The 18838-nt window shown below is 31.8% G+C and overlaps 1 protein-coding gene across 1 annotated transcript; it reads right to left on the reverse strand.

Annotated features, from left to right (window-relative positions):
- Positions 1–1051: 1051 nt before the first annotated feature.
- Positions 1052–12104, reverse strand: LOC132759580 (uncharacterized). The gene is made up of 3 exons (XM_060751391.1): positions 11242–12104; positions 9999–10912; positions 1052–5144 (listed from the first exon to the last, which is right to left on the reverse strand). The coding sequence occupies exons 2-3, from the start codon at positions 10774–10776 to the stop codon at positions 2776–2778; spliced, it is 3147 nt and encodes a 1048-aa protein (XP_060607374.1). The 5' UTR covers positions 10777–10912; positions 11242–12104; the 3' UTR covers positions 1052–2775.
- Between the last annotated feature and the right edge of the window lie 6734 nt (positions 12105–18838).

Below are 18838 nucleotides of genomic sequence, written 5' to 3' on the forward strand. Positions count from 1 at the left end.
TTCTGCCATTTAAGATATAAATATTATTAAACTGGAGAAATTCGATAAGTCTGTTACCATAATTATTTGCAATATGATCACAGTTTCTACGACGCTTCGACAAATGTTCTGCATTATCAAATTTTTGCATTTCCGCATTATACTCATCACATATTTCATGAAGATTTTGCATATTAAAAAAGTCGGTGTCTAACACAATGTAGTCGTTTAGTTCTTTGGTCCTAGCGTTAAAATCACCGAATAATGAATGGTATGTGTATTTGTCTGATAAACTGTTCAGTTCTAGCTGAATCTCTAAAAACGGGTCTTCGACCGAGTAATCTGATCTTTCAGGTGGTATGTAAACCACACCACATAAAATGTCTGATTCGGTTTTGAAAAGTTTTTTCGATAGAGAGAACCAAAGAACAAGGTTAGATTTTGATTCTATTACAGTTACATATTTCGACAAAGCACATCTGTAAGCAAGAGCGATTCCGCCTGAAGCACGTTTACTAAATTTCCTGTTTTTAAAATGAAGTTTGTAACCGGATAGTTCGACATGATCCAGATCATTTAGTTTTGTTTCTTGTAATCCAATTACTTCATATCGGTTGAGCATTTCAGTAAATTCAGGACATTTTATCTTTGATTTCAACCCACAAACATTCAGCGAAAGAAATGAAAGATTACAATTAATTTTATTTGATATTGTATTGTTCTGTAGACTTTTACTATCGTCGTTATTTCCATTATTATTATTACTTCTACTATTATTATCATCAATTTGATTATTATCATAATTATTATTATTATTATTATTATTATTATTTGTATCATCATCATTATAATTATTATTATTATCATCATTATTATTATTGCTATTATTATTATTATTACTATTATTTTCATTATTATTATTATTTTTATTATTATTATTATTATTATTATTATTATCATTTTCGTTGTTATTGTTTACGTTGTTTTTATTTACGTCTATGTTATTTACTAGTTGGGCTTCTTTAAAAACATTACTGCTATAGATACTGTTCTGCTTAGGTACTAGGGGAATTCTTGTACAACTAAAATACAAAAAGATGTCCTTTTCCTCAATTTATTTTCAAACTATTTTTTAAACTATTTCAATCCAGAGTCATACAATCTATATGTCCATATATAGAATAACATAAACAGATATTAAAGATTGAAATTATAATAGAATTATATTACACATACAAATTATCTAAACAAAGTGAAAGTAGAATTCAATAATTTTCATTCAACATGCCATTTTAACTTGATTATATTAAACAAAAGATGATGATTTCATAGTCTATTACATGTTTTCATTCCTATTTATTATCATCTTGCCTTCTAACATATAACAAAGATTAAAACTTAAGTTCTCACCAAATAATAACAATATAAAGTTTCCGGAAATAAATTCTACTGACAGAAAGCGCCATGTTTACTTTTCTATTAAATTATGCCAACTGGTCAAATTAAACGAAACGACTAGTTGAACGAAAAGTTTAAACAATTACGCCAAGTGCTACCAATAACAAATCTTAAGTTATTACCTAAGAAAGAAATATATTAAATAACTTCTACATGTAGTTAAAACAATTACATATACATTTAAGTCAGAACATAAGTTATAACACCCAAAAATTACAAAGTACAACATTCTCTTAACATTAACTTAAAATATTTGACTTACCTAAAATACAAAAAGATGTCCTTTTTCCTCAATTTATTTTCAAACTATTTTTTAAACTATTTCAATCCAGAGTCATACAATCTATGGCTCTTCAGAGGAAAGGACTTTAGAACAACAACTTCCATAACAATAATAGACCAATCAATTTTACTGTACATCATGTGACCCTTAATTCCCTTAGGTAATTTTAACCAATCATTTTTAATTTCGTGAAACGAAATTTGGAATCACCCAATGAAACAATGTTTACATGTTAATAAAAGTATTAACTGAAACCCTGTAAGTTCATGACAAATCAGCTTATGGTTACTGATAGTGTTAAAATTTCTTTTGTAACATTTACTATCGAAAGGTCTGAAATAGGATTAATTATCTTGTTAAAGCGATTACTGTAGATTGGTTAACTTAGATCTTCCTATCTGTATTTGTTCTTATGCCTTCTGTTATAACATATTACCGACATTAAAGTGTACCTTAAGAAATAAAAGCAAAATAAAAATTAAATAAAAATGAATAATAAAAAATAAAATCAAAAATTTTAATGCATAATACCACCCCCTCCTCTAAATTTTCTTTATTCCTATAAAGAGTAAAGGAGTAATATATCCAAACTCTACAAATTTAAATACATCAAGCATTCTATGTGTACTTAAGTAAGTAAATGCATTAAGCATTATATCCGTATTTTTCTACATAAAGTACAAAACAAAAGCATATATTTACAACAATAACAAAATAAATGCATTTTTTTTTTACTGTCATTAAATACCATTTATATTCTCATGCATATTGCATATAAGTATCTCACCAGTTTTTTGTGTGTGTTTTTTTTTTTATATAGAAAGAAAACATATACATATTTACAAATATCAATACACCATGCGACACATAAAAATATATGACATCAATTTGATTTATTTCTTTTCATCTTGTCAAAGTCTGTCTTCATTGTAAGATAATTCATGAAAATACAAATTAATGTTCACATATATATACTAAAACAATATATACAATTTATTTGTCTGAGGTGGTGCTATCTATACTAACTATTATAAAGCAATGGGTATAAACATGTATTACCAAGTTTGTAAAGGCATGAACAATTTGTCATGTTGAATAAAGAAATAGGCACAATAAGTGGTAGACATAATATGTCTTAATTTTCTGGACACAAAATAATTTACCCTGTAATTTGTTTCTATCTGTAATGGTTGATTTGTTAGCTTATTCTTTATTTCAAAATCATCCCAGTCAAATGTAACAATTGGAGTCCACATACCTCTGATTGTTATTTGGTCAATGTTTTTAGGTGCCTTTATTTGCCAGTAGGTAGGACATAAAGTTAAAGTTTTAAGTGGTACTTGTACAGAATGTTTTCCATTAGTGATTTCAACCACTATTTTAGTACTGTTCCTTGAAACTTTACATGTATTTATCATTACAAAAACAAGAAGAATTATGATTATGACATTAAGGGATATGATCCAGTGCTCATTTCTTAAATTTAGTTTCTCCCAAAAATACATGTCATTTGTTGTAGCTTGTTGAGAAGTTATATAAACTAATGATGGAACAGTTGAAGCTTTAACTTGTTTGGTACAAGTGATTTGTAATGTAGATACAATAATTAATACTTTTCTAAGCTTACATGCTGTAACTATGAAAGCAATCAGAGAAAATGCTGCAACAGATGCTGTGACATATAAAATAATGTCATTAGTTGAAATAATATTATCATCCAAAGCAATATTTCCTGACAGTAAAGAATCTGTGAGAGATTGATAAATAAGTGAATTTTCTTTTGCTGATTGTGCCATTTTTTGTAAGTTAAGATGAGCTTTGCTGTCATCTGCTAAAATTTTATTCATAGTGTGATTGTAAATTTCAAATTTTGGAACATTTATAGCCATTGGATTTTCAAATAATGAATTACTATCAATATCTTTCAAAGAACTATCATTAAAAAATTGTTGTAGCAATGCAAGATTTACAGGATGTAATTTTGCTGAAGTATTTTCATAGCAGTCTGTCAATCTTGCAGGTAAAAATGTATGACTTGTAGAAACTGAACAATCACATGGCACATTCATGGTACAAAATTTGCAACCTTTAACCATTTTCTTTCCAGTTTTACAATCATATTCAAGGACATCAACATTATAAACTAATATAGAATCTTTAGATAGCAGAACAACATCATTAGAAATATGATTCAGCAAAAATCTAAAATTACAATTTTCTTTGATTAAAATTTTGTCATTTTTAAACAAGGAGAATTCACAAGATTTCTTAATAGCAGGCATTAGAATTTTATTAAAATCACACTGCACAATTTTATTAAACTTGCATTTTTGAAGTTCCAGATTTCCAAAAGTTGTGTAATATTGTAGATCATTAGTAATAGCAATATGATCAGGTAAATCTAGTATTTGTGTTGCATGATTTGAAGTATCATTTACTGGAACTGGAAATGAAGTTATCTTATATAACATTAATGGCTTTAAAATTGGTGAAATGGGAAATTTTACAGAAACATATAGAGTAGAACCTTTTCTAGCATAAAATGTCCTAGCATAATGGTAGATAAGTGCTGGGTCTGTATATACTAAGTGAAATCCTATGAACTTTTTGTCAAGAATGTTCTGAATATCATTCAGTGTGCTTGACATTGTTTCAAAGTTAATTAAGTGAGGAGATACCTTACCATCAATTAAAGCATAAATACCATCCAAAAGTTCATTGAAAAGTGTTTCAAGCTGTCTAGACTTTGTAATTTGCTTAGAAATAAATGCACTCATTGTTGTAAATGATTTCTCTAAATTATCAAATGATTCAAACAATTGAGTTTGAATATGTTCAATAGCCAAATGATTTTCTTCCAATCCTTTAACAATATTATTCATTCTTTCATCAGTAGCTTTCATGTAAGAACTAAGATCATCTTCATGTTGTTCTACAGACTTAATCAGATTGCTTGATATTTTATTTAATGAATTGATATGTCTAGCTAGCATCTCTACATCTTTTACTGTAGCTGTGCCAAATATTGATCTTGAGAGACTTCCAATAAAAGGTAAAATGGCACGCTTACTTCTACTTTTAATTGAAATTTTCTTTTCAGGCAACAATTTATTAATAGTAGCAATTGTACCATTTATCATAACTTCCGTACTCTGTCGGATTTGATTAATCTCAACTAACATTTCATTTACTAAATCACAAAACTTTTTGTTTCTATTACAACCAAAAATACTGAACAAATTAGCTGTTTTTGGTAATATAATTTCAAATGTATGAATCCATGACTCTTCTGCCAACTGCAAGTTATCCACTGGTTCAAATACAACCCCATAATTCAAACGTTGCAAGTCAGAGACCTTCTTTCCAGACACCGATGGACTACATAGTATCATGCTCAAGGTCAGCATCAGGACAATGGAAGCAACTAGAATACAAGGAAATGAAAAGAATCACTAAAGGGACAAACAAAGTGATCAGTTTTATCTGCCTAACCTTTGAACTAAATATTTGAAGTAAAAAGAGAAAAAAAAAAGAAGACCATTCATTCAATGCACACATTCAGTCATCACATAATATACAGTCATATTCAGTTCAAAAGATAGTGATCCTAACCATCCTGCACTAATTTTTGCCATCTTATAATACGGACCTGAACTATATTCAAGAAAAAGAATTTAAATACCATGTGCCAAGTACACAAGTCAACAACCTGAAGAACTTGAAATACTATAAGTGTCTAAGAACATAACAACTCAATAGGGTTTGAACCTAAGTACATGTATTACTTATGTATTGAAATATCTGTACTGTCTTTTTCTTTTCTTTCCACTTTTAGTGTATCGAACATAGAATAAACGTTTCAGTTCTTCACTAACATTTTCATCTGTTTGCCAAGTAGGCTTATACTTTTTGTTGCTCCATTCAATAAGGTATTCTTTCATACCATTTCTTATTCTTAATTTCAAAATTCTATTTGCTTTGTACCATACCCCATCATTATTGTTTGAAGTAGTTGGTGTAGGAGATTTTTCCCTTGAAACATTTAATTGTTTATTTTGGTCACTTACCTGATTTCTTGGGGTTTGTGTTTGGTCATCTTGATTATTTTCAATGTCATTGTTATTTGTTACATTACCTTGATCCGGGTTATTTAACTGATCATTATGGTCAGTAGAACTGGATTGTGCATCAATTATTTGCTCATCATCACTTTGAAACCTAAAGTTGTCTGGATCATTGTACCTTTTTAAGTCTTTTGCATTTACTGGTGCTCTATGAAGTTGATGTGTATTACTTTCTGCAATTCTGTATGTATCTGGAGATACTTTTTGTCTTATGTAATAAGGACCTTTCCATTTATACTCTAGTTTAGATGTAAGACCTGGAGTATGTTTGTTAATTTTCAATAATACTTGCTCTAAAAGTCTGAAATCAGAGGGTTGAGCTTTTAAATCATGCCTTACCTTAGATTCTTGCTGAGTAGTTTCAGTGTTTTGTTTCGCAATATTATGTATTACCTTCAGTCTTTGCAACAAGGATTGTATATGTTGCTTAGCTTCCGTTCCTAATGTTTCTCTTGGTATTAGATTTACATCCATAGGGAGTCTCATTTCACCTCCAAACATCATTTTATAGGGGCTAAACCCTGAAGTTTCAATGTTTGGTGATGACCTAAGGGCTTGCAATACTATTGGTAAAAACATGTTCCAGTTCTTTTGATCTTTATCGATATACATACGTAATGTCTGGATAATTGTGGCATTTTGCCTTTCACAACATCCATTTGCCTTTGGATTGTAACTAGCTGTGCGGTGTCTTGTGACATTGTAAATTTCACATACTGCATTTATGAGTTTGGAGAGGAAATTTTGTCCTCTATCTGTAACAATAGACACTGGTGCCCCATAACGACAAAATATTTCATTATGTAACACCCTTGCTATTTCTGCAGCGGATTGGTTAGTTAATGCAAATGCCTCTACCCACCTTGAGAAACTGTCTACACAGACAAGTATATATTCAAATCCATCAGTTGTTTTGTGAAGTGGCCCTATGATATCTAGGTGCATTCGTTCAAATACATTTACTACAGGTAAAGGATTAAGAGGAGTACTTACCTGATGTGTAGTATGTTTTGCTCTTTGACATATGTCACATGATTTCACAAAATCTAGTATTTCCTGGTACATATGTGGCCAATAATATTTATTTTGAATTTCAGTAAAAGTCTTTTTGACTCCAAAGTGACCATTGTGATCATGATATTCTTGCATGACCTTCACCCTAAGTTTCTTTGGAAGTGCAGTTTGTATTATGAACTTATCTTCTGTAGGTTTTTTCTTACCTCTATTTTGATACTTGTGTATGAGAACATCATCCACAATTTCATAAAACTCTTTGTCATACATTGTTTTTCTCATCAGCTTTTCATCTTTAGGTAATTCATCTTCACTCAAATATTTGTAAATATTAACAAAATCTGGGCAGTTTTTCTGCATCAATATCAACTTACCGGTGTCATCTGGTGATTCATCTTTTGTCTCTGTGTCAGTTTGTATCTCTAGCACTGAAGAGGATCCAGTATATTCGAATGTTGTTTCTAAATATTTACTGTCCAAAATATTAGTATGTTTTAAAACTGTTCTTACCTCCTTTTCAGTATGCCTGTAGGTACCGACATCTACTCCTGATGGTTCATCAGTAACAGAACTGTCTTTTTCTGCATCATTTGATATAGTAACTAGTGAAATTTGTTGTTTATCAGATGTATCAGGAACAAGTCTAGATAAAGCATCTGCATTATTCAACTCACCTTTTCTGTAGTGTACTGTGTACTTAAAACCTTGTAAAAATAATGCCCATCTAGCTATTCTACCATTCTGAGAAGTTGTTATAGAGTTTAATACTTTTAGTGCTTGATGATCTGTTATGATTGTAAATGGAATGTCTGTTGACAAATAAGCTCTAAATGCCTTTACACCAGACACTATTGCTAAACATTCAATTTCTGATACTGTGTAATTTTTCTCAGCAGCCTGCAAAGCACGACCACTATATTCAATGACCCGTTCCTTACCATTACTATCTAGTTGTCCTAAAATATAACCAAGACCGGACCGAGATGCGTCACAAGTTAATATAAATGGTTTGTTCATATCTGGAAATGCCAAAATTGGTGCTGAGCACAAAGCATTTTTCAATGTATCAAGAGATTTTTGACAATCATCAGTCCATTCAAATTTAGAATTTTTCTGTAACAATTGAAACAATGGAGCACAAATCTTACTATAACCTTTAATAAATTTTTTATAGTAATTTGTCAGACCTAATAAGCTTTTTACACCTTTTTGATTTGTTGGAGCACATAAATTTTGAACCTTTTCAATTTTTCTGGGATCTGCTTGTATTCCCTCTTTACTTATTACATGCCCTAAATAATGCAATTTTTTCTGTGCAAAGTAACATTTACCTGGAGACAGTTTCAGACCAGCTTGTCTTAATCGACTAAACACTTCATTTAAATGACTGAGATGTTCTTTGAATGTGGCTGAGAAAATGATAACATCATCTACATAACAGAGAACAAATTTCCATGAGATACCACTAAGAACTTTCATTAAAAGCGACTGAAAAGTAGCTGGAGCCCCTGATAATCCAAATGGCATTTTTCTAAAAGAAAATATTCCTTCTGCACAAATGAATGAAGCTTTCTCCCTACTGTCTTGCTCTAAAGGTACTTGCCAAAATGCTTTACCAAGGTCAAGAGATGAAAAAAACTGTGAATTTGATTCTCCAATTGCATCAAAGATATCTGACAGGCGTGGTAAGGGATATGCCTGAGGTTTACTTATCTTATTTAATTTCCTATAGTCAACTGCAAACCTATACTCATCAGAACCTGCTTTTTTAACAAGTACAACTGGTGAATGCCAATTTGAAGAACTTGCATCAATAATTTTGTTTTCTAACATTTTTTGTACCCAAACCCTTGTTGCTTCTCTTACCACAGGATTTTGTTTATAAGCTGGTAGTTTTACCGGCATTGCATCTCCTGTTTCAATCTTGTGAGTTTGTAAATGTGTGCAACCTAAATCATGTAGTCCTTCTGAGAAAATGTCTCTATTTTTGTTTAAAAGATCTAATAACTGCTTTTTCTGGTAATCATTTAAATCAGAATCTTTAAGATTGAAATCTAATGTACTGCTAGGTTTTGAATTTGTTTTTATGTCTGAAATGCCTAAACTTTGTTCATTTTCAAGTGAATGTTTGTCAACATCACCAATTGAAAATACTGATTTTTTTTCTACTTCTGAAACTGTTGCCAAAATTTTATTTGATTTCAAATAGACAATTTTATTAGTAGGATTAACTACTCTTAAAGCAGCTTTTCCATTTTCTACATGAACTAGGCATTTAGCACCTAAAATATGTTTATGAGTTAATGACACTAAAGGTTCTAACAAAACATTTGAACCAGTTCTCACTCTTGATATTTTCACAGGAATATTAACTTCGGCCTGAGGGAGTATCTTAGTAGATCTTACAGTTCTAGCATAACCTGTATTTGTGCTCAGAGAACACACTTTCAAAAAGTCATGAATAATAAATTTTTTCGAGGCAATGTCCAAAGAAACCTTGTGTTTTTCCATAAAATCTATGCCCAAAATCACAGAATGATGTAAATCTTTGATAACATAAAATTTTGAAGCCAAGGTAACAGTCCCAAAACTTATATCTAAATTTACTTCCCCACTAACAGCATGATGTGTTCCACCAACCCCTACTATTGTTTTAATTTTTGACTCACTTATTTTGGGCTTCTTCTCCAAGAAAGCTTTGTTAAAAAAGGACTCACTTAAACATGAAATTGATGCCCCTGTATCACACAAAGCACTAGTTTTTGTGTTATTGATACTAACAGAGACTGTGTTTCTAGTCATTATAGTTGAAAATTTTGGATCAATATATGACACATTAGCACTATCAGACTTTCTTTCATAAAATCTTGTTTGTTTTCCCTTAGTTTTAGCACTGTTTAAGTTGTTATCAATTTGCTTGTAAACTATACTGTTATGCCTATCTACTGGCTGTGACCTGCAGACAGGCACGCACCCCTATTGTGTATTATTTGACTGGTTCCAAGACTTTTTGTTAAAAGAACTATTATTGTTATGCCCGAATTTTGAACTTCTACATTTATTGCCGAAATGGTTCAATTTATTACATTTATAGCATGTTTTGCCCATTGCTCTACAAGAATTAGCAGAATAGCACCTACCTCCACAACGATGACATGACGGAACAGCCTGTTGTTGTTTATTCTTATAGTGTCTGTCTTCATTGTTTCCTTCACGGTTCTTTTCTGTTGTCAACCTTGTTACAGCTGCTACCAACTGCTCAACTGTCTGTTCAAGTTTAGAAGTTTCTGTCACATTAATCTGGGCACGATCACCTATGTTTCCATGGATATCCCCCATCCTGGCAGCCAAATTTCGAACTTCTTGTAATGTTTTTGGAGCGTGCGCCCCCATTGCCTGGCCAACCATCCCTTCCATACCTTTAAGTGCGATTTGAACTTGTACATTTTCAGGAATGTTGTTGATGTAAGTAGCTTGTTCAAGCCTATTTAAAAACTGGTTCAAAGTCTCACCAGGTGACTGTTTCATAGTGTAAATATCTAGACTTGCTTCTTTTTCAATTTTGAATTTTGCAACCAACATATCTTTCAGTTCATTTATTCTTTCTGGTCTTATGTTTTGCGATTCATACCATAATCTTGCCAAGCCTTTCAAATGCCAGGCAAGTGATGCTACAGCCTGTTCATCTTTAAGAGCCGTTGCTCTCACGTATTCATCGAATCTTCTCAGATAACGGACAATATCCTGTGTCCCATCCCCGTAAAAATCCTCCATCCTAAATGCACCTGCCATTGGAAAAAAACCAGGTTCACGTGTTGTTGATGTTGGCAAACCAAGGTCTTGTGGCTGTTCTGGCTCAGTAGGCGGAGTTTGTACACTTCTCAAACTATAATTTGACGGTCTAGACGAAAGTGGCATTTGTTACTCGCTTGCTGATTTTACTGGTTACTCGCTTGCTGATTTTACTGGTTACTCGCTTGCTAATTTGAGAGGTCGGAATCATCCACTACCCCACCAAGTGTTCTGCTTAGGTACTAGGGGAATTCTTGTACAACTAAAATACAAAAAGATGTCCTTTTTCCTCAATTTATTTTCAAACTATTTTTTAAACTATTTCAATCCAGAGTCATACAATCTATATGTCCATATATAGAATAACATAAACAGATATTAAAGATTGAAATTATAATAGAATTATATTACACATACAAATTATCTAAACAAAGTGAAAGTAGAATTCAATAATTTTCATTCAACATGCCATTTTAACTTGATTATATTAAACAAAAGATGATGATTTCATAGTCTATTACATGTTTTCATTCCCATTTATTATCATCTTGCCTTCTAACATATAATAAAGATTAAAACTTAAGTTCTCACCAAATAATAACAATATAAAGTTTCCGGAAATAAATTCTACTGACAGAAAGCGCCATGTTTACTTTTCTATTAAATTATGCCAACTGGTCAAATTAAACGAAACGACTAGTTGAACGAAAAGTTTAAACAATTACGCCAAGTGCTACCAATAACAAATCTTAAGTTATTACCTAAGAAAGAAATATATTAAATAACTTCTACATGTAGTTAAAACAATTACATATACATTTAAGTCAGAACATAAGTTATAACACCCAAAAATTACAAAGTACAACATTCTCTTAACATTAACTTAAAATATTTGACTTACCTAAAATACAAAAAGATGTCCTTTTCCTCAATTTATTTTCAAACTATTTTTTAAACTATTTCAATCCAGAGTCATACAATCTATGGCTCTTCAGAGGAAAGGACTTTAGAACAACAACTTCCATAACAATAATAGACCAATCAATTTTACTGTACATCATGTGACCCTTAATTCCCTTAGGTAATTTTAACCAATCAATTTTAATTTCGTGTAAAGAAATTTGGAATCACCCAATGAAACAATGTTTACTTGTTAATAAAAGTATTAACTGAAACCCTGTAAGTTCAAGACAAATCAGCTTATGGTTACTGATAGTGTTAAAATTTCTTTTGTAACATTTACTATCGAAAGGTCTGAAATAGGATTAATTATCTTGTTAAAGCGATTACCGTAGATTGGTTAACTTAGATCTTCCTATCTGTATTTGTTCTTATGCCTTCTGTTATAACATATTACCGACATTAAAGTGTACCTTAAGAAATAAAAGCAAAATAAAAATTAAATAAAAATGAATAATAAAAAATAAAATCAAAAATTTTAATGCATAATAATACTATAGTGATACATATTTGAAAAAAAGAATACCAGTACATTGTAAAAATAAACAAATTCTAACAAAGTATAATATAAATGTTGATGCAGATGAATAAATGAGCAAACATACATGCACATACACTCGTGCAGAAAACATGGTATACACAATAAATTATTTTTCAAGTTTGCTTTTGCATATTTACAAACACATGTTGTGTGGAAGTTAGAGCTATTATTATCAAAAAAATATAATTCTTCTTTCCCAAATGGCACTGTTCTTACATTAAGATAGTATGTCAAAAATTCAAAGCAATGATATAATTCTATCTTTGCTCTTATAGTATGATAACCGTTAATTAAGTACTCCACAAAATGTAATGCCGTAACCTCAGACAGAAATACAAGTTTAAAAAAGTGGATGGCAATTGATTGATTTTGAATATAAAAAATAATCATATTGTTAATTACGCAACAGAAAGTCGCACCAAAATATACAAAATTTTGTAAAATTAACATTAGATTCAACAATTCTAAACAGTATATGGTGGTGATATGAAAATGGAATTTACATCCTATCATATTAAAATTTATGTGGTAGTAACAAAAATACATGAGAAAATCTGTTAACGTTGTGTAGAAGAAAAATAACAACGCATATGTCAGGAAAAATGCGCAACACAATTTTAGATAGCTAATTGCATAAAATATGTACTGAATGACAATCAATAATTGATATTGAGCTTTTAAACAATGTGTGTTACAGAAGAGAAATTGAAAATACGTGATCGCATGAATAAGCAAGAGTAAGAAATTAACAGTATGCGTCCCGGTCCATTCAATTGGAAACAAGTTATCATTTCTTATATTTACATTGTTGGGGTATTCTTCATATTTAGACGGGTTTCCCTTTGCTTTATACTCTAATGGGTGATAGTATGCCGTTTCTACAAATTGTTTATGTATATTGAAGATCATACGATGAAAAGTGCAATACAAAATCAAACAGGCGTTTACATAGAATAGTTGTAAACAGTAGATGTTATTTAAACGGTAAAATTTACACGTGCATTCAAGCATTTCACATACAATATCTGCTGTATAGCAAAACTGACACTGTCGACTGCGATAATAGTTTACTAGGTCACTAAATTGATCACGTGACTCTCCACATATGTCCTACACTATTTGAGGCGCGGGCAGTGTAATTACTGGCAAATTCTCACTAACTGAATCTGTTATTATTTCGTCATTTAATAAAGAAACTAACGGAATTTCTTTTCCCGAGAAGTTTCCGTGAATTGTCGTGGCGTGGGAGCTCGGTGAAGAACTGTCATCTAGACGCTTTGTTACAAACTCTATATCTAGTGGGGAACAAACTTTCCGTTTCTGTTGGTCGGTGCGGTCTAATACCGCAAGTGATTGATACCGGTTTGGGGTAGTGAAATCCAAAGGTCTTGAAGAATCCAAACGCTTCTGGTTTTGTATGCTCGGTTTATAACGATATGTGTTTTTGAAACCATTGTCTTGTGAATGAGCGTGTCCCTGTACAGGGATATTACTTGGTCCTTCCGAAGTGTTAATATGTGATGGATGTGTGTAACGGTTACTATTTTCGCCGTATGCCGGGGGCTGTGGCTTTGCTAGAAATTTAGTGTTACCAAATTTGTCTGTATGTTTGTAAGTTTTAGGGTCAAACAGTTTATTATTGACATAAAGACGATCCTTGACTAGCACAATCTTTTGATCTAGTTACTGATAGTTTTCGAGCAGGATAATACAATTTTTTTCTCCGATCTTCTACTTCTCTGGGGAAATGTTCATGAATTTTAATCTGTTTTTGACTTTTATTAAATAGTATGCCTGCTTTTCTTACATTTTCTCTATCACTAAATGATTCAAATGATACCACTATAGGTCTCGGGCGATGCGACTCTGCTGCTTTCACAGGATCACCGATCCTTTTCACTTGCGAGAATTTTATGGAGTCTACGTCAATTGGGGCCTCCTTGTTTATATCAATATTGTTTTGTATACTGTCTTTCAGGGTTTTTCTAATGGTAACTTCTGGGATTTCTGGTTGAATTCTAGGTGCATTTAGATCTTGGTCAAATCCACGGCGGGCCTCATTTACACCGAATACAATAAGGTTATTTTTCAGGACATCGCATTGTGTGTCGAGGCATTTATTATACATGTCTATATGTTTACTTTCTAAATAATTGTTTTTGTGTTCGAGTTCATCGATTTGCGACTGAAGATTTTTGTTGGTTGCCTTTAACTGCCTCACAGATTCTTCGGTCTCACTTTTTGACTTAAGCAGATCATCAGAAATACCACTTATATATGAGCAGGAGTTTTCAGTGTGAGCTATTCTAGTAGACATGGATTTATTTTCTTCCGCGAGTTTCTGCACATTTACTTTTAGGTAAGCAACATTTTGTTCAATTTTTGATATTTTATCTACATTTTGCTCAATAGATTTCAAGCGACTGTCCATAGACTGCATACTGTTAGACATTTGTCGCATTAGATCATATAATGTTTCATTTGAGTTTGTATTGTCATAATTGTATGTCTGAGGAGGACTTGATGTTGGCGCAAACCCAGGGATTCCTGGAATGTGGAAGGGTGGCAAGAATGGATATTGTAGCCCGCTATAAGGCGGAATGAATGTTGCACTGTTTTGGGGGGCTCTATTTACACCATCTGACCCTGGCGAACTTGCAGGGTTTGTTGAATGATTACCTTTGTTTATGTTTTGTCCGCAAGTTTTCTTACCGGTATCTTTAGAAGCCATGATTTTTCACAGTTTTTTCACAGTTTCACAGTAATGTCCAAATTTTCACGATTATTTCCATAAAAACACTAAGTATTATCAAATATACTAAACAAATATAGTTTCCAAATCAGTATATCCCAATATTTTCCAATATTTTCCAGTTTTCTTCGCAAACACCAATTTTTTTATATTTCGAGTTTCAATATTTGAAAAAAGCGGCCATATTTTCGAGCCTCGTTTTCGTTTTTTCAACTTATACAATCAATGAAACAATTATTGGCTAATAAAAATGTTTTTCATACTAATCAATTTAAAACAATTAAAGAAATTGCCTAATCAAATATGTGTTATGCAGTTGATAATTAACCATAATTTTAATGAAAACTTCTAAACTAAATAACTATTGATACATAATTTTAAATAAAAAAACAAAAGTTCATTATTCATCAATTTTTAGGGAGTATAATTATACATTATTCATCAATTTTTATGGAGCATAATATTACATTAGAAACCTATGAAACAAGGGGATTTTGTCTGGGTAGTGAAGGGGATTAATCATTTTGTCCAGCCTTGCAAAAACATGAAGGGGATTATGTCCACCCATGAAGGGGATTTTGTCCGAAGGGGATTATGTCTGACATTCACGACAACAAGCTTATACCACGATAGTGTAGCGGTATCCTTTTATCTGAAATAATATAAACGGAGATAATTCAAAAACTAAGTAATTTTGGTTATTTGACACAGCACTTCTGCTCAGTCTCTACAACTGTATTTAGTTTGAGTGAGATGTTATTGAAAAAGATTTACTCCAGACAAACAATACTTTAAATGTTGATGTATTATAAGAGATGACAAGAAAAGCATTGATGCAAAGCATCAAAGGGCGTCCAAGCAAGAAATGCAGCAAGTGAAGATGAACTAGTAGACATATGATGACAAGATATTCTTATAAACTACCAGAAATGTATATCACTTATGAATGAGCGGACGAAAGACATTGTTCATTATGAACTTTGATTGGCATGCTAGAGATTAGAATATTACTTGTGATTTCTTTATGATCGTGGTTATTAATAGCAACGGATATACATGTATACAATCATTTATAATCCATATGTGTAACGCATGATCAACACGTACCACGGAAAAGGTTATTTCATTTGAAAATGTTTGCATTGCGAAAATTCTCCAGTTCGCTATTCATTATAACATATCGCGACATTTCATTCTTAATTAATAATCAAGCACCCTCATACCGATTGGAATGATCGGCTTTTATGATGAACGACTAAAAGGCTCGAGAAGTTGCTGTCGCCCTTTCTCATTCCATAAGGGCGCCGCGCTTCGGCGCGGGCGCCAATAATTGTAAAATTAAGCTAGGAAAAATTATGGTTCTTTGAAAATACACTTCCTTTCACTTCAATGTTTTCGCTGTGTAAAATTTTATTCAAATTCCATCAACTCTTTTCCAGTATTTCCCGGACAAGCATAATTAAGTACATGTATTAAAGGAAGATAATTAAAAAACTAAGGAATGCAGTTAGGGTTCTTTGATACTTTGGCAAATTCGAGTCTGTACAACTGGGTGTGGTTTCAGTGATAGTTTGGAATAAGCATTTTTAACTTAAGGGAGATAATTAAAACATGAAGCAAGGTAGAGTTATGTTTCTTGAACACTGCACTTCCTCTCAAAAGTCTCTACCACTTTGTGAAGTTTACATAAAATCCCTTCTATACGTATCTAGTTATATTCATATTCCGGACAAGAGTGTGAAGGACGGATGTCTTCCGTCTGCTAACTACCTTCTGGGTGCCTTACTTGGATGTTTGGGGGCTGCGTCCTGTGAACGTTGCCTTTGCCTTGATCTTTATTCTTGTTTTTTTTCCTATGTTCACAATGTGTTTTTTTTTCTTTAATCATCCATACATGCCATTACGTCCCGGAAATAAGGTGTCTGTCCCGGTGGTGTCCCGGAGATGATTTATGTCCCGGTAAAAAAAAATCTAAAATAATCTACTTTGAAGCAAGAAATTTTACATTTTTATATAATTTTATTGTCATGTTTTTATAAACTAGTCTAGAACGCTAATGACGAACGATTATCCCCTAACAGCATTGTAATGGCGACACTAATCCTTTGATTGATATATCTATATGTGTCCAACAAACAATTATCGGCAATAATTTTGATCAATTAAAAGATTAATTGTTTACCCCCTGTGGCTTCCTGAGCGAAGGTGCCATACACTGTAATTAACAACTGGCCAGTATAAATTTAATCCGCCTGCAGGCAATTATTAGTGGTCAAACACCTTGAAAATTACCGCTAAATATGAGGTGACGAAATCTACAAGATTCAGCGAATGTTTCAGGTAAACGACATGGCTTTACTTAACATAGCTTTATTCTATTCTGTGACTGATTGAATTTACGATGCCTAAATACTTACAAAAGATAGAAAAACTGTTAATAATTATTGACATTTTGTCTTTTGTTTATGGTGTCATTAAATTTGCAAGTTGTAAATACCGGTAATATAAGTTGTATGCCACTATGAAAATTAAAAAAAATTATCATCTAAAATCTTAAAAACACCATAAGAAACATATTTCCCTCCCATGAGCAACCTTTTTCCCCTACAAGTAGAAGTCTGTATGGAATGAACACAGATATTCATCTATAATATTACTTGAGTCCATACAGACAGATGGTTAAGACCGCAACTGTATTCTCTCCCTTTTGGGAGCATAAATTATAATAACATGCTAAATCTCCGCAGATACCAGTATGATGTACCTTTTGAGTAATATCAAAATTCAGATTTCATTGGCATACAGAAAGGGGTCAGCCTTTAGTCCCCTCTTGGTGAAAACAGAAGAAGACTAATAACAACAATTTATTCTAAGTTTCAAATCTAAGGTTTATTACTTTTCATTAAACCAGGCAAGCTAAGATACATGTTATAACTTATGGAGTATGCTAGCTCTCAGAATGTATTTACACAACATTGCTAAACATTACACAATATTTTAATAAATTTTGAAATGTGCAGTCATATGTTACACAAGTCCCAGGAGCTTCAATTCATGGAAACTTTTGGGGAAATCAGTCAAAATATCACAATTGATTTAATTTATCACTGCTGGGTAAGTGTAATGGTTTTGTTTGAAGCCAAAACAACTAGATTTAACATTTTCCTTCAACACAATGTTCATGACTGACCCTTTACTATTAACAGGGGTTTCAACTGAAGTGCTAACTCTGACTACGGTACCCCTCTAAAATAGTCCAACTAGTCCCAAGTGTTCATGACTTGCCTATACAGTTATGATCACTACATATTCCCACAGACTATGTTGCTAATCTTCATTTGCTTGACAGTGACACATGTCCACCTTAAAAAATGCAATAACAATTATATGAAGTGCAATAATTTGCAAAAAATGCTTATCTTATTTGTCTCTTCTTACATTTATAATGTAGAGCACTAGATTTGTGTGTCTGCCATACATAATGACTTTCAATAACACTATTTAAATATATTTGAAATACAATTTCCTTTTTTGTAATATTTTTTTCTGTCACATATGTTCAGACAGTATACAATTTATTTGTTTTAGGCAGCATACAATTTAAAGGTATAATTATTTATTGGCTACAAATAAATGTAAATAATGGTTACTTTAATAGCCAATATAAATGTTTCAAAGATTATCCCTTCAAACTTTAAAAAACAGCCTGTCAATTAAGCAGATCTTAGCAATTGAGGCACACCAAGCAGAACAAAATGGTCAATCAAATGGTAGGCATTTTTATACATATTTAAATCATTTGGTGGAGAACCAATCACTTCACAGCTGTGCTTTGCTATTGAATATTTTCATTTGTTTCAATCTTGAATAATCAAAATGTAAACAATGTTCATAAGGTTGAACTGTATTGTAAATTTTGCATTCATATTAAGGTC

The sequence above is a fragment of the Ruditapes philippinarum genome, unplaced genomic scaffold, assembly GCF_026571515.1.
Source record: "Ruditapes philippinarum isolate M1 unplaced genomic scaffold, ASM2657151v2 ctg301_1_1_1_1, whole genome shotgun sequence".
NCBI classification, from domain to species: Eukaryota; Metazoa; Mollusca; class Bivalvia; order Venerida; family Veneridae; genus Ruditapes; species Ruditapes philippinarum.

Excerpts from the sequence above, each read along its gene's own strand:
- LOC132759580 (XM_060751391.1), bottom strand. The coding sequence starts at position 10,776 with ATGCCACTTTCGTCTAGACCGTCAAATTATAGTTTGAGAAGTGTACAA. Across the intron at positions 5,145-9,998 it reads GTCATGTCATCGTTGTGGAG|TTGCTTCCATTGTCCTGATG; the intron begins GTAGGTGCTATT and ends CTTGTATTCTAG.